Below are 16266 nucleotides of genomic sequence, written 5' to 3' on the forward strand. Positions count from 1 at the left end.
CTGATAAAAACATCACAATATCTTTTTTTTATTTTATTTTTTTATGTAAGTCCATAATAACACTTTCTCCAGTGATAAAGTGCATCCCGTTGTCCTCTCACATCAAAATCCTTTGTTTATTTCTTGGAAACGCAGCTTTACACTTTACAGGACATTAACTGATGCACTGCAGTGGTGTGGATTATTGTGATGTCTTCCTCAGCTGTTTGGACTCTCATTCTGACGGCACCCATCCATCGGTGACCAAGTGATGCAATGCTACATTTCTACATTAACAAACTCATCTACATCTTATATGTTCATTTTCAGCAAACTTTCATTTCTGGGTGAACTGTTCCTTTAACCTTGAGTTATGGCCACTTTTAACCCTCTAGGTTAATGAGAATATCTTTTGGTTATCCAGAGTTACAACTGATCCTGGGTTAATAACTGAGTAATATTCATGCAAGACCCTCAGACACAAAAACATTTTCTTTTCTTTTATTTATGATAAAACCAAAACAGATGCATGTGCTCGGTAATATCTACCCCCACACCATGTACAGGTTATATAAAATCTACAAAATGATGATGACAAACGTTTAGTCGCACAGCTTACACTGACAGAACACTGTTTGTTTCGCCATATATATTCAATCTGCGTTTGGCACTTGACCACATGTTGCTGTCTTGTGTGGTTTAGAAATGAAATGCCAGATGCTAAACAGTTTTTATTTTTTATGAGAGAGTCTCTCCATCTCCTCAGATATGATGTGACCTACATGTGAGCGAGTGTCTGTGTATTTATAAATGGACTACAGATTTGCAATACACGAAAAGCATATGCCATCCACTAACACGGTCACCTCTAACCCTGAGATTGTGTAGAAATATTCCTACACATGAACATTTTACATGACTGCATGCTCACAAGTGCTGAGTGAAACGCACGGTATGCATAGACGAACACTGAACAAACACACGAGAACTCAAAAAGCTTTATATACATAGCACATACACATACACACACACATTCATCCTGAAATGTACAGAACGTCCCAGGAGATGCAGAGAATACATTCAGTCTGAGGTGAAGATCCACAACGTGCAAAATGATTTGAGCCGGATATAAAAATAGAGACCTGAACCGAATACTAAGGCCAAGATTCAGTCACGTTTAAATAGTACTTACACTAGCTAAGCTGTAGTATTTGTTCACAGCTGATGGTGTGGGCAGAAGATGAATCCCTGACTGACTGAATCGAGGTGGGAGTAGAAAGTGGCTGGAAAGCTGAAGACAGTAAATGCTGCAGGGGTTCATGGTCCGTCGTGCGTGTGCGTAGTATCGTGTGGTCTTCGCTGTTCATTGTCACAGTTCTACATACATAGGCTTTTACTGTACACATGATTATTTGAAACAAAACAAAAAAATGCCATATTTCAATAAAAACAGCCGTTTCATACATTTTTATTTCCACACTTTTTTTTGTCTAATACTTTTTCATGCCTCTTTTGAGGCAGCAAGATTAATATTGTTGTCCTTATAAAAAATATTTATTAGTTTCATGATATTTTCCAACTTTTTTGTTATCGTCAGTCCTATGCAAGTGAGTATTAAAGCTGCAGTAGGTAACTTTTGACGCTCTAGCGGTTAATAAACAGAACTGCTTGCGTCTTGCGGAAGAATATCGTAGCCGGAACTACTTCTCTCTGTTTATGTCTATGAAGAATCACAAAGGTACTGGGTTACTCCGCCGCGGTACCCCCGAAGCAATCTAAAATAGTCCGAATATAAACACTTATTATAGGTGCACCCTAGTGATTCAGGACAAGCTAAAAACACAGTTTGGAAAATGGATTCATGGTGTACTCGCTTATTATATATATTTTTCTACATTTTGAACACAAACAAAGTTACGGACCGCAGCTCTGATTGGTTGTTTCTAACCAGGAGCGATGTATTTCTGCAAATGGCAATAGGACCACTGGGAGGAGCCAGAGGAGCTTGATTTTTATCACAGATTATCTGTCTCATATTCTACTGTCAGGACATAATGACAGGTTTAACAAATATGTAAAAAATATATTTTTACAAAAGTTACCTACTGCAGCTTTAATGTTACAAAAAGTATTTTTTTAAAAAAGAATTATTATTATTTAGTTTGAAAGGTTATACTGATGCTCATTAAAACCACCCCTTAAGAATCAGGCTCTGACATCATAATGCAATACATGTAAAAAAAAAAAACCCAAAAAAAAAAAACTCAAGTATAAAACCTGATATGTCATCCAAGAGCCTCTTTTAAATAGATGTTTATGCTCAATGGAACTGAAACACTAGGAACACTAGAAATAACATTTGTTAAATTTATTAAATTCTTAAAAATAACTATTAAATAAATTATATTTTGGAGTGTTAAATTATCTGGTGCATTTTGCATGCTTGGAAAAGTTTGCTTCGACTCCCTTTTAATATTTAAAGCCCTTTTGGAGGGGATTTATTTCAGTACCAAACGTCAAATGTCACTAGCATCACTGCCTGTTGTGTTAAATTGCAAAAAAAGCTTTATATGAGGAACTGAAAAACCAGAGAGAGAGAATTGAACACAAGCTTCTTAGTGTGTATGATCTCTGTATGGCTGGTTTTCACTGTTCCCCAGTGCGTGTCTGTGGGAGATGAATGGATGTTCAGAGGGACACCCACAGACACTGAGATGGGGATGTGGTTTGGAGTCTGTGCTCTGCTGATGTTGGAAGGAGAAAAGACTTGTGTAAGAGAGGTTGTGAGACACTGCTGATTCACTGTCCCGCACTGCTGGGGTCACACTGCAACAGTCGCACGATCGATGGGTCGTTCTTAGCACCCTCTACAAACTCTTCAAGTGACAGCTTACCTGAGGAACAACACAGGGTCAAAGGTCAAAAATAACCAGGATTTGGCTGATTGGCATGGGTCAGTTAACCATTCGAAAGCACTTGCATATTTAAAGCAATTTTTTTAGCAACAAGTGAAATGCAATAAATCTTTACCAATGCCTGACTTTTGTGAGTCCCCTTAATCTTAATATAATTACCCTAGTAAGAACACTTAAAAAGAATACATATTGCAGAATTAACATACTTGTGCATGTAAAGGTTTTGGACACTTTAGTGTATGTTTACAATTAAATCAAGATGTATTATAGTGTAAATTTACATTAAATGGAATTAGTGAACTTTAGAGTGTTTTTACCCACTTATGTAGAACGTAAGGACATTACATTTATATGTAATTCCATAAGTAATATTATTATCTTTGAAATATGATACTGCCATATCTGTGTACTTCTGAATGAACTGACAAGCACTTATGATAAACTAAAATAGACTTTGTTATTTCTGTGAAACATGTATGACATGAATATTTTTTTTTTATATGTAATTAAACACCTGTAATATGCAATGTAATTTCATCAACGAATAACATCAAATGTTATTATATCGAATAACACACTCCAGTTAAAATTATAATCAAGAGCTTCGCATGTGCTTTAGCATGATAGTCAAAGCATCAAGATAAGTGCACTTCTTTAAGACACAACAAAAGATTATTTTAAATGCACTTCTTGTGCATTTCTTAATTAAAAGTCTACTTTAGTGTGTTAAGAAACAGTCATGAAAGTGCCTTTCTTTAAATGCACTTAAGTGGACTTTTGTTTCAATTAAATATTTTTTTTTTTAAATAAAGAGTGCATTCAATATACTTAAGTGCACTTCTTTCTCACAAGAGTAAAGGAAGCTCACCATCACGATTGGTGTCCATCTGGCGGAAGATCTTATCCGTGCGTTTCTCAGGTGTGGACTCGTCCTCTGGCATCTTCATCACTGAAGAAACCATCTTATAGATGGCCTGAGGAAGACAACATCAAAGATAAAATTAAAATTTTTTTTTTTAATTTGTGCATTTAGCAGACGCTTTTATCCAAAGCGACTTACAGTTCATTCAGGCTATAAATTTTTACATATCATGTGTTCCCGGGGAATCAAACCCCCAAACTTGCGCTTGATAACGCAGTGCTCTACCAATTGAGCTACAGGAACACTTATTAACATCTTCCTCACTGTTGCTGTGACCTTGCAATGAAAACTCAGCTCACAATTAATTTCAGAAGCTTGGCTTTAGCATGTTGCTAAGCTAACAACACAGTCCTCTAACAAGCATAACTATATTTATAATCAACTTTTATTCTTCCATGACGGAATTGTCTAGAATGCAATCGTTGCATTGCATTCTAGTGTTGTTTTGTTGGAGAAATAATACATACAGTGCTGCTATAGAATTCTCTAGCTCTGTGGATTAGAATTAGCTTTCTTTTTGTTTGGGAGTGCAGCTGTGATGCTGTTAAGGTCCAAGTAGACATTAAATCTCATTAGAGAAAATGAGAGGACTCTGGGTATGATTTGGAATTGGAGCTGTCGGTTCATACCTTTCAAAGCAACCATAGCGACTGCTTTTTCCAAGAAATGAATGACCTGAAAAAGGAAATTACAGCCATTTGCTTGCACTCAGTTGTCAGATTCAGAGAGTGCACTTGGGAAGTCGACTTAGGAAGTCACCAATTGCTCCAACAGCGTGATATTTGCCTAAATACGAGCTAAAAGTAATTACCCGCTGCACTCAACTCTCCCTAATTGAGCAAAACATCACGCGTAACTGAAAATTGCTGTTTTTTTTCTGGTCTAAAAAACAAGGTAATAAGACACAAGTCAATAACCAGACATTTCCTAGAGGCAGTTTGATATTTCTGATTTGCCATATTATTCACTGAAATATGCTATATAAGTTCAGGAACCAAGAGTCATGAGTACTGTTAATGTATCTCAATAAAGCCTACTGAACAATGATTTTCTACAACAAAATCCTGTCAAACAGCGCCTGATTACTGGGCTAAGTTATCTTTCATGTCTGATTGCACTAATACTGTCAAAAACTCATAAGGTTTCCCTGTAATAATAGTTGATTATGTCTAAAGTGAAAGTAAACAGCTGAGAAAAAAGTGGATGATGCGTGTCTTAAAGTGACAGCAGTCTAACGCTTTTGCATTGTATGATATGGCACGGCACGGCTCGCTTTTACTGTATACAGTACCTGGTACTTTTTTGAGTACCACCTCGGCTGAGGTTCCAAGTGAACCGTACCATTACCAAAAATGTGACGTGTAAACCCTGCTGATCTGATTTACAGAAGAGAATCTACACTTTCTGTGTCAACTTGTGCCACGAGACACTAGACCTGCTACAGTAAATCAGCACAGCCAGCGAGGTTTTGGAGTTTAATTTTTCATATTTGTTCATTCAGTTTCTTGAATGCTACTGCTAACTACACCTACTGTACCTGAAATATACACTGTTTGTTTTATTTGTATATTATGTGCATTTGTAAAGTGCATCTTGTAATGCTTTGTTTTTCTAAATAGGGAAATTAGTTTGGCTGCACTGCTCAGACAACTTGCAAAATTATTAAAACCAGCGCAACAAAGAATCGTAATAAAATAGTGAATTGCTATTTTCCTTAAAAAAATTTAACAAAAAAGTGATATGATATTTTTGCCATATTGCCCACCCCTAATAACAGCAATAAACACTAATAGATCTCACCATACATTAATCTTGTGCAAAAACACATAAAATAGCATTTAACCTCAACATTTACTTCTCCTTGCAGATTCTGAAGAAGCAAAGCATGCTGGGAAAGAGAAATCTGTAACTCATTCAGTTTGAGTTCTGCTTAATATGCAATGCAATGCAATGAACTTTATTTGAGTGAAATTAACTTAAGTTTGACTTTTAGGTTTTAGAGTGTTGCATTGTCACATGCGTCTCTCCAAAAGATAAATTTTCTTAATGAAAATGAATGACTTTGCTTTTCCTGTAAACGTTCCTCAATCTAATAGTACCTCATCACGGAGGAAACAGGATTTCTAACTGTGTCAGGAGACATCTGTAATGCTTCAACCGAGAGAGTCACACTCACACACACACCTGTACGATCTCCAGCATCTCGGCCTTGCTTATGTATCCGTTCCCATCCAGATCGTACATGCTGAAGGCCCACTTCAGCTTCTGGTCCAGACGGCCGCGTGACGTGACGCTCAGGGCGATGATGAACTCTCTGAAATCTATCGTTCCGTCTCCATTGGCGTCGAAGGTTCGGAAGACGTGCTCGGCAAACTTTGACGCGTCTCCATAGGGGAAGAAGTTGCCGTAGATCTTCTTGAATTCCTCCATGCTGAGCGCGCCGCTGGGACAGTCCCGCAGGAAGCCCTTGTACCACTCCTGGATCTCATGCTCAGTGAAGTCGGTGTTTTCCAGCAGGTCCTGTATCACCTCGGGACGGAGCTTGCTGTTCTGCTTTCCCATGCTGACGGTGTGGCTTCAACTACAGGTGAAGAGAAGAACTGTTAGGATCTCTTATCTTCACTGTGCTCAGATTTGCCAAGATACCAAAGTCTGACATTCAAAGATTTCCACAAAATCAACATTTTCTAAGATCAATGTCCTGATCTGATTCTATCCACACACAATTTAAAACTGTATACACTGTAAACTTAAACAAACAATATAAGAGTACATTTTATGAGAAAATACAGTTTCAGTCTTTCAAAACGTCACATGTAATTCAATGTGCCTTTTGAATTTGTATTATTACTTGCCTTTTCTTGGTAAGTATTGGTACTGTCTCTTTATATCAGCACATCTTCACATCTATTCCCCTGAAGGATTTGTTTTGGAGGCAAAGATAGCATTCTCTGTGAAGTCTCAGGAGCTCTGCAGTAAACATACGCCATGGCTAAACCATGACGGGACGAGTCCCTCGCCGTGAACCTACTATTATATATGCAAAGCACACATATCTGCCACACATCTAAAATTTCTCTTCCTTTTCCCATCTGTCAACTGAACTTTCCATTGGTAGACCACAGTGATGCTCTCATCTGTGTGTGTGTGTGTGTGTGTGTGTGTGCAGCTGCACCCGAATCATTTCCTGGTGCAAACAAATCTCTCATGAAAACCCCACGTGCCTGCAGTCCTACACTTATATGATCTTGAAAGTATTTATTAGCGTATTTCTATAAAATGGATGTTTTTGCATGGTTGGTTTTAATAGGCTATAGCAAGGAGAAGCTCAATCAAGTAAAATTATTCTAAATTAAGTCATTTTTCCGTGCATTATATTTATGTGAGACACAGTGACTCGTTCTAGATGAGAGTGATGGGGGACAAAGACAACACTGGGGAGATTGAGCGATGGAGAAACTGAACTCCTCTTGTAAACAGGAAGCAGTCCATCAGTTTGCCTTTCACTGCTCCTCACGTAGCGCATGTGTCCATCCAGCTCCACGCTATATATAGTGTGTTTATTCATCTCTTCTTTAACAAAACGATGTGAAAAGAGTCCCATTCGAACAGATCTAAAGAAGCTCACGTTTCTGTTATCTGTGCCACATCTGTTTCTCTCTCACTTACAGTATGTGCTTGTAGGAAACCATCAGTCATAAACGGTGAAACCAGACTGGTGGTGAAATGAATTAGGCAAATGTCTGCCAGCTAGTTTTGAAGGTATTCATCACGGCAGTCAGTAAGAGCTCTTTCCACTTTTGGAAATTTATGTAAGAAAATATGTAAATGTGACTAAAAATAACAACAATACCTTGATAATCATTTTGATTGGCCACTTTCTTGATTAAATTTAAATAGCTGTTTACATGTGGGATCAGTGAACTTTTTTAAGTATTTTTTTTATGAAATCATTTTTATTTCAAATAAATGCTGCTCTTGAGAACTTTTTCAGTAATTTCAATAATATTTTTACTCACAATAATATTAATCAGCACAGTTGTTTTCAACATTGATAATGATCAGAAATGTTTCTTCATCAGCGAATCATCAAATTAAACTGATTCCTGAAGGATCATGTGACTCTGAAGACTGGTGCTGAAGTGGGAATGAGGCTGAAATTACATTTCACAATAACATTCAAAAGTTATTTTTAAATAATTTAAATGATATAGCACAATACTGCACATTTTTGGTCAAATAAATACACCCACTGAGCACCAAAGCACACTGGCCGCCGCTGTGGATGAATGCGTGGATAAAAGCATTGTGATCAATCAGAGTTTAATTGGTTAATGGATATGCACCATCTGTATTAGGTTCCATCCTCCATGGTCAGTGACATCACCTCTGATCCTCCTCAGGACAGGCCGTGTTCTCGGGACCCTGAGCTTATTCTGTGTTTATAAAGCAGAGCCGCTGGCTCGTGGATCACTGATGTTCTTGGACTCTAAGTCAAAGATCTCTATGTCTAATTAACCCTAAGACTCTTAGAGCCTCCAATCGCCCCGCAGAGACGTCATGCTTACATAAGACCCAGGTGGACACTGATGTCCCGAGGACAGGTGACACATCAACCCACCGATCCATCTGTTTTCATCAGCTCAACTATGTTTAGACACCAGAGACTGGTTAAGAGAACCAACGTGTGTACATAGGGTTTATTGTACTAAACCGTAACTAAATTAAATACATAAAAAAATGGTATTTGAAATGAAGCTGAAATAAAATAATTAATATTAGATTTAAAAAAAAGAAAAAAAATAGAGAAAAACTAAACTGGCAACTAACAGAAATGAAATACATTTCAGAGGAAGTAATAAAATTAGAATAAATAAAAGCTAAACAGAAATAAAAAAATAAAAGGTATTGAAACTATTAATAAATACTGTGGATATAAGACTAAACGAATAATGTTGACCAATGGGATAAAGAAAGAAAAAACAGTTTCATGATGTGATATATGAAAATATGACTATGCAGTAGTTTAAAGGATGTTTAGCTATTTCTGACAAAAAAACTATTTATTTATTTATTTAAGCACTGAATTAATTAATGAATAGATAAATATGATGTTTAAAGGATGATGTTTACAGGATGTTTAGTTATTTTACTGGATCTTAAGATCTTCACTGCATAAATAAATATTTTATTGGACAAGACAAAAAGTAAACAAGTTAGAAGTTAAGAAAATCCTTATAAAACTAATCACGAGGAACAAACAAACAAACAAACAGAATGCGTGGAGCAAATGTTGCAAGCTGAACTCAAACCCTGTCAGTCGGTCTCCCAGAGGAGCATCAGACAAATCCTACAACACCCATGGACTTATTCATGAAGGGAATGTCATGTGACTTACAAAAGCATGAGCCGTCAGATTGATAGAGATGAATATTCTCACATGAGTGGTCTCACAAATGAACACGACAGGAAGGGCTGTGTGTCATGTGTTACAAAGGTTGATACCTCCATTTCCCCCACCCTTTATAACCACAGGGGCTTCATGAAACCTCAAGCTCCGAAACTGAACTATGACTGTGGAAAATATCAGTGCTGCATTCATCTTTGTGAGGGGGCTACGAAATGAGAAACTCATCAAATGCTCTCATAGTTTCCTTGTTCTTTCCCAAGCACGCCAAAATAAACATACAGCAAGTGTTAACTGCAAGAAACAACAGCTTTCTGTGAGTTATCATGGGCACATCTAGTCAATGTGGAAATTTCCTTCACATCTACAGTCATCTATAGCGCTGCATTTACATTGCTTTGTTCAATAAGTGGACTGCATGCTAAAATTACAGTCGAGGGGAAAGATCGTGATAGCGAGAATGAATCAGGATCAATGATTAATGTTTAGTTATGAATTTAATGTGTCGCACACATAGCCATTAACTGTATGCCATCCCTTGCACGACTGTCGGTTTCTGTGGCTCATCTGCTCACCTCAATCTGCACATGACATCTGCGCTATGCTAACACCAAATTCACGCCACATCGACTTATGTCTTAGTTATAAACGTTTAGTTTAAGTCTCAACTATTTTTTCGCATGTTTTAAAATGTCAACTTTTGGAAATAATAACATGAAATAATCATTAATAAATAAATTAAATGATTAAATCAGTCTCTACACATTCAGTGTTTGATCTTGATTTAAGGGTTTGTATATTTTCTACTGGAAAGCACAAAAATGCTGATTAAGAATTGCAGTTTTGAATTTGCAGTAGTTCAAGTTGTCCTTTGTAAAATAATGCAGTTGCACCTAGGGAGGGAAATGAATAAGAGTGCCTTCACAATTCAAGAAATGGAGTAAAAAAAACTAAACAAAAATGCTCCTGCATGATATATATTTACATTACAACATCTGATATGGTTAAGCCATATCAAATATTTCATATAACAGTTACTAAACAAAAATGTATTTATATTTCAGACGCAATTTTTCCATATTATCTGTTTTTTTTTCTGTGTCTCCAACAAAAATAAGCACAGCTGAAAAAAGCAACACATTGGTCTCATTATTCTACTCGGATGTATTGATAGATTAAACGAAGCATATGTCAGCACAATTTGATCGCAAAAAAATAATAAAAATGGTCAATTATCGATAGTCTATGGAAGGCACTTTCTGGTGGTCAACACAGTGACTTTGTGTGAACAACATGAACCTGCTGGGAAATCTGCATGGGGAGAATCCTGTTGAAATGACTGGATTTTGCCTCTGAAAATTCACCGAACACCAGTAAACATGAGCATAGCACAAGATTTTCACACATTCAAACTCAATTTATGTTATCGCTTTAGCATAGGGACCAATTCTCACTATTAACTAGCTGATTATTAGCATGCGGATTAATAGCATATTGGCCATTTGTTAATACCTAAACTTAACGACTAATTTCTATACAGTGATCAGGAGTTTATCGAGGAAAAAAGTCATAATAGTTCATTAAAACTATTATGTAAAAATAATAGAAAATAAAATAAAGTGTGGCCCATTTTATAAAGTTGGAGAAAAAAATAAAAAAATAAATGTTATATATATATATATATATATATATATATATATATATATATATATATATATATGGGAAAATGCCCTTGGGGGCAGTTTAAGCATTTCAATCTCATTTAGCATGATTTACTCATAAGTGATACAACCAAAAATATTAATATAGATATATATAAAATCTGAAATCAGTCACACTTTAGTTTGAGGACCAATTATTAACTATGTCTTTTGCCTCAATAAACTCTTAATTTGCTGCTTATTAATAGATAACTGTTTAGCAGTGTGGTAGGGATCTAAAGTATGGTCATGCACAATGAGACATTAATTTGTGCTTTATAAAAACCGTCAGTTGGCTAGTAATATGCATGCTAATTAGCAACTAGCTAATAGTGTCCCTAAACTGAAGTGTTACTGTGAAATCTGCACTGACTGCACAAAACACACAACACATCAATCACTTTCCTTTAACTAACACGTTATTTAATTTCCTTGAGCTAACTAACTTTCCCTCCCAATCTCTCTCGGTGTCTTTGCAGGATTAACTCGAGGTTCTGCAGGGCTAATCTCCAGTATAAATATAGACTCATGTCTGTTATGTAAGGGCCACTAAATATCCCATACCAGGTCTCGGCGATAAAGAGTACACTTATTTTTGAAAGTCAAAATCACGATCGTTTTGAGACATTCATCTGCAACCTCAAGAACACCCAATAGTACACAGATGAAATAAAGCATGCGTTATAAAATGAACCCTTAATAATTAAAAGACTAGAAGTTTTTCAAATAAGCTTGAATTCTGCATGGATGCTTCTGTTTCTTTAAAAGAGGATTTACAGGCCTCGGCTGAAATGGTGCGACCTCTGCTAAAATCTTTGCCTTCACTAAATGCTTTCAAAACACTAAAGTGTGGACTTGTAAATGAGAGAAACACGTTTGATTAACATTTGTGCAGGTATAAGCAGCCGAAAGCTAGAGGAAAATGACCTCCTTAATGTTTCGCTTGTATGAGAAAAATTCTGTGAATGTACTTGGAAGTAGTTATAAATATCACACACTCGTCTCAGCTGACATTTTTATTTTTTTTCCAGTACTGAGGTCGTTAACGGTTCATATTTCCTGTCTGAAAAAAACAGCTCTTTATTAATACCCAGACTTTTGACATGAAGCGTTTTTGTCTAGTTCAAATGCAAATCTCCAAAGTTCAAATGTCAGTCTAAAAGCGCTAACTGCTTGTAAAGTATCCTTGCTTGACCTCCACACAATCCTCCATCCTTGTGTGAGAGCAGCACCAAACGCCATCGAGAGCCACGATTCCTCAAAACAATTCCTGCACTACTCCTCTTAGTCTAAATATTTGCAAAGCCCCTATTTTTGGAAACATTTTTTCGTAGCGTTTACAGTTTGAAGTCGTGGTCGATTACAGCGATCGTGACGGGAGACTTCACATGAGGAACAGAAACAGGAAATGCCTTTACATTACAGCCTCAATGCACACAAATTGAACGTAGAGGAACTCGAGTGTAAAATCACTATCGCTTGACACAACAGCTCATTACAAAGTGCACATCACCGTTCTCAGCTGCTGTCGCTGTGAATGTACACGCTTGAGCTGAAAATTACAGGAATAACTCTACCCTCAGCCTCATTAAAATACACACAGTCCTCGCAAGAGTCAATCCAAACACGCTCCACAAAAGATTCAAACGCACTCAGGATCTAATGAAGCATTTTATAAGCGAGACAAGTCACAGTATATTTTTACCACCTTTATACTAAAGCTGAAAGTGTACACTTCATATTTACACTCTTATGAGGTGCACTATTAAATATTAGACTTTAATGGACAGCACTGGACATAATACTCTGATGATCCCAAACCAAACATTACATCTGTAAATCTCTGCATCCAGTCTACTTGATAAACTTAGGCATCTAATACGTTAATAATATGTCCTTTTTCTTTTATTTTGTTGTTGGGTTGCCAACATCAAGATATAACAATTACAGTAATAAAATAACTGTATTTTATTTTTTATTTTTATAAAAGATATAGATCCTTTAACATCCATGGGACATTTCCATTCCACTTCCAGATTCTTTATAGAGGTAAAAGACTCTTTAGATGATTTTAAATGTTTCTCACATTAAGAAAAAATGATTCTTTCTGTTCCCCGAAGGGTTCTTTGAAAGGCTCTTTTCCCAAATATTTCTTCAGTGGAATTGCTACCAAAACCCCTTTTCGAACCTTTGTTTTTTAACAGTGTACTGTCTCATATGTCATGTCAACTTCGCACAGACTGCTTGAATTGAATAGATATATATAGCGTTTTCAAAGAAAAAAGCCCTATAAACCAAATACAGTCAAAGATGACAGTAACATTCATTTTCTGACCCACCTCGATGGTTTCACCTGTAGGACCTTGTGATGTCGCCAGCTTTCTTTGCTCCTTTCTTCCCTCTCTAGATCAGCTCTGTATGTCGGCAGCTCTTCACAGGAAGTTTTCTGAACAGACACTCCCCTCTCCCTTTCTACATTTCCCTTTCTACCTCTCTTTATTTCTCTCCTTCTCTCAGGGGCTTTACTAAACTCTCCCACAAAGCCGAACATCTGTTTCCACATCCCCATAGACCGTCACATTTTTCCAAGCGCCCACTTGTGTCTTCTCAAGAACCCTGTCTGAGAATAATGTGTGCTTTCTGAACAGCATGTCAGATCTGAAACACTGAAGTGTAACCTAAATGCATGCCACAACAATGCAAAGGGTGAAAAAAAGAGTGTCTCAACAACTTCCTGCAACCTGAGATGTTTTGTTTAGTGTTCTGAAAACAAGTTTGCCACTTAACCTGAGTTCCCAGTCATACTTCAACTGACTTTATCTAATTCCTCTTCTATTTTTCAGTGTGGTAATGACCAACCGCTTAATAATAAGAATTAAGTCATTTAGAGCAAAAGGCTCATTTCCTCTTTCACATAAATCCATGAGACTTCAAAACAATAGAGATGTTATAACTGCAGTGTGTCTTTGCATATGCATTAAAATGTTTGCACAGACTATTTTTTAGGCGTTTTACATTTGAATTGATGAACTTATGTTAATTATATGGACTATCTGAAGTGAACTCAAGCAAAATGCCGAGGGGTGATTCAAAATCCTGAGGAAGACTTTATCTGTCGGCTATACTATAACGTTTCTTTCAAAGTAAATAAAACCTGTAAATTAAACTATATATATATATATATATATATATATACTATTTCAAACTTGAAAATTGAGTGAACATTCAGTGTTGCTTGTCATTATTTTGTAATTGATTGTATCATTTACTAGAAATTTCTGAGTGAAAATTGCTTCTCTAATTCTGGTTTCAAAAAAACTGTAGTATATTATACTGTCTACATGGCACTTTAAAGTGCATGTAATGTAACTCAGATGATCTGGTCTTGTTTAGGTGACTCTGTTCCTCTTGTGAAATCAGTCCCTCCTCTAAGCCTTATGTTCCAGGATTTATCCAAAGCCAAATGGTCTAAAATCCACTCAGGTCAGTAGCAGTTCCAGGTTTCTCAGTGGATAAAGAAAAGATTGGAGTAAAACCAAACCTTCATTCTCCACACAGATCTGTCATCACGGAGTTCAGATCGGTGTATGTTCAAGCAACAGCTTGCTTCCTTTCATCCGAACCTCACAAAATACCCCAAAATCTCAGTAGTCTTTTTTCAATTTCTCGTCCTCTGACAGTGCATGGCCAGCATACACCAGCACTGAGAGTTCACCTGCTAGAAAAACTGCAAACATGCACAGAAACGATAGAACTCACCTCAGGTGGTTGTTCTGGTGCTGTGCCGGGAGACTTTAGATGGCCATAACCCAGGGTGCTCTGCAGGGAAGAGGCGTTGTGTGGCCTCAGTACGGGTAAACAGCCACAGGTATCAGGAACAAGCTTTGATGCAACCAGCAGCTCCAAACGACAAACTCCACAAGACTCACCCGCAGCTTAGTTCAGAGCACCAAACTGCCTTACACTGTGACGTCAAAGCTGCTGGTCACATGACCTGCCTGAAAAGCCTGTGGGAGCCAATGTTGCCCTGGCAACAAGAACTCTTGCTGTCACTCATTGATTACTTCTTGAAAGGTAAGAATATACAAACTATTATATTTATTATATAAATAAAAAAGTTAATTATGTAATTACCATATCAAAGTAAAAGTAATATGAAGGAACCAAAAGAATATATTTATTTTTGATTGCGAAACACTTCAAATTGTTCAATATATACATGCATATGAAGAATTATACAGCGGTTCTATACAGCAATGCATACACTTGTTTTCAAGAAAAATTACATTTTGTTCTCTAAGGTCTTTGTTGTGGTAATCACATTGTGATGCACACGACAGGGGGAGAATGTTAGCCTTAAGAGTAGATATTCCTCACATTGGAGGCCATGCTTTACTTAAGCAGATTAAAGGGAAGTCAAAGCCTCTTCTCATTAGCCTTAATGTACAGGCACTTTTTAAGGCTACATGCTGAGTCAGTCATCTGCAGGGCTGCTTTCTGCATGGGCACTCAAATTACACCCCAAATGCATTATAACAAAATACGGGTGTGCATGCAAAATACAGCCGATAACATCTCATGCAGTGTGATTTGCATTCGCAATCTGTGAAACATAATATGTCAAAATACTTGCACAACCAGCACTGTATTTTCATGTGCATGACATGTCATGTCCTGATATCTAGAAAAGCATTGTATTGTTCAGAGGTGGCACTTTCATAGCTCAGGAGACTTAATAATCGAGTTCAATTATGTGTCATATAAGATTCAGCTTTGATTGATGGCAGATGTTTGAAATTATAAAGAACATAAAGAGAAATAGTTGAGATCATATTGAAATTTTTGCATCAAAGCCTTTCTTGGCAAATCTGAGCACAGTTTGAGACATTGTTGAGATCTATGTTGAAACTGTAGGAGAAAGGATAGGGTCTTTTTCTCAGCAGAAGAATCAGAGAAGCAGGAGATTTATTGAAAGCAAAAGTCTCTATATTATCTCCACTGCATCTCTTTTCTGTAGAAGATAAACTAAAAAGATTAGATTGTTTTTCTATCAGTTTGAATGTTTTTTTTGGAATTTGTCGAGACATTTGACTTCATATTGAACTCTTTGACTACTGAATGCAGATTCAGTGTCAAGACAAACTTGAGCCTCAGTTGAGGCCTTGTTGAGATATGTTATAAAACTCTAGTGGAGACAATTGTTAGCAATAGGGATGTGCCGGTGTTAGTTTTGGTACCGAACGGTTCCCGGGCAAATTCCTAGTGGAAGTGATCATCCTTAAACCCTTGGAGTGGGGACTTTGGAGTGAGCAGAGCATGTGGATGTCATTATGTACTGGTTAG

The 16266-nt window shown here is 36.9% G+C and overlaps 1 protein-coding gene across 3 annotated transcripts; it reads right to left on the reverse strand.

Annotated features, from left to right (window-relative positions):
- Nucleotides 1-2038: 2038 nt before the first annotated feature.
- LOC113068280 (neurocalcin-delta B) lies at nucleotides 2039-14863 on the reverse strand. Of its 3 annotated transcripts, none has more exons than XM_026240957.1 (4): nucleotides 14683-14863; nucleotides 6001-6397; nucleotides 3763-3868; nucleotides 2039-2873 (listed from the first exon to the last, which is right to left on the reverse strand). In XM_026240957.1, exons 2-4 carry the CDS (start codon nucleotides 6376-6378, stop codon nucleotides 2779-2781), a joined length of 579 nt encoding a protein of 192 aa, XP_026096742.1. In that variant the 5' UTR covers nucleotides 6379-6397; nucleotides 14683-14863; the 3' UTR covers nucleotides 2039-2778. The 3 variants fall into 3 exon arrangements, with proteins under 3 accessions (XP_026096742.1, XP_026096743.1, XP_026096741.1); XM_026240958.1 differs by lacking the exon at nucleotides 14683-14863 and adding an exon at nucleotides 6672-6837; XM_026240956.1 differs by lacking the exon at nucleotides 14683-14863 and adding an exon at nucleotides 13263-13510 and having other exon boundaries at nucleotides 2040-2873.
- Nucleotides 14864-16266: the final 1403 nt, after the last annotated feature.

The sequence above is a fragment of the Carassius auratus genome, linkage group LG44F (genome assembly GCF_003368295.1).
Source record: "Carassius auratus strain Wakin linkage group LG44F, ASM336829v1, whole genome shotgun sequence".
Classification (NCBI taxonomy): domain Eukaryota; kingdom Metazoa; phylum Chordata; class Actinopteri; order Cypriniformes; family Cyprinidae; genus Carassius; species Carassius auratus.

Bases quoted from the DNA above. Each gene is read 5' to 3' on its own strand.
- LOC113068280 (XM_026240957.1), bottom strand. From the start codon at position 6,378: ATGGGAAAGCAGAACAGCAAGCTCCGTCCCGAGGTGATACAGGACCTG. The intron at 3,869-6,000 runs GTGTGTGTGTGA...TGTCTTCCTCAG, and splicing joins AGATGCTGGAGATCGTACAG to GCCATCTATAAGATGGTTTC. The intron at 2,874-3,762 runs GTGAGCTTCCTT...GTTGTTCCTCAG, and splicing joins GATGGACACCAATCGTGATG to GTAAGCTGTCACTTGAAGAG.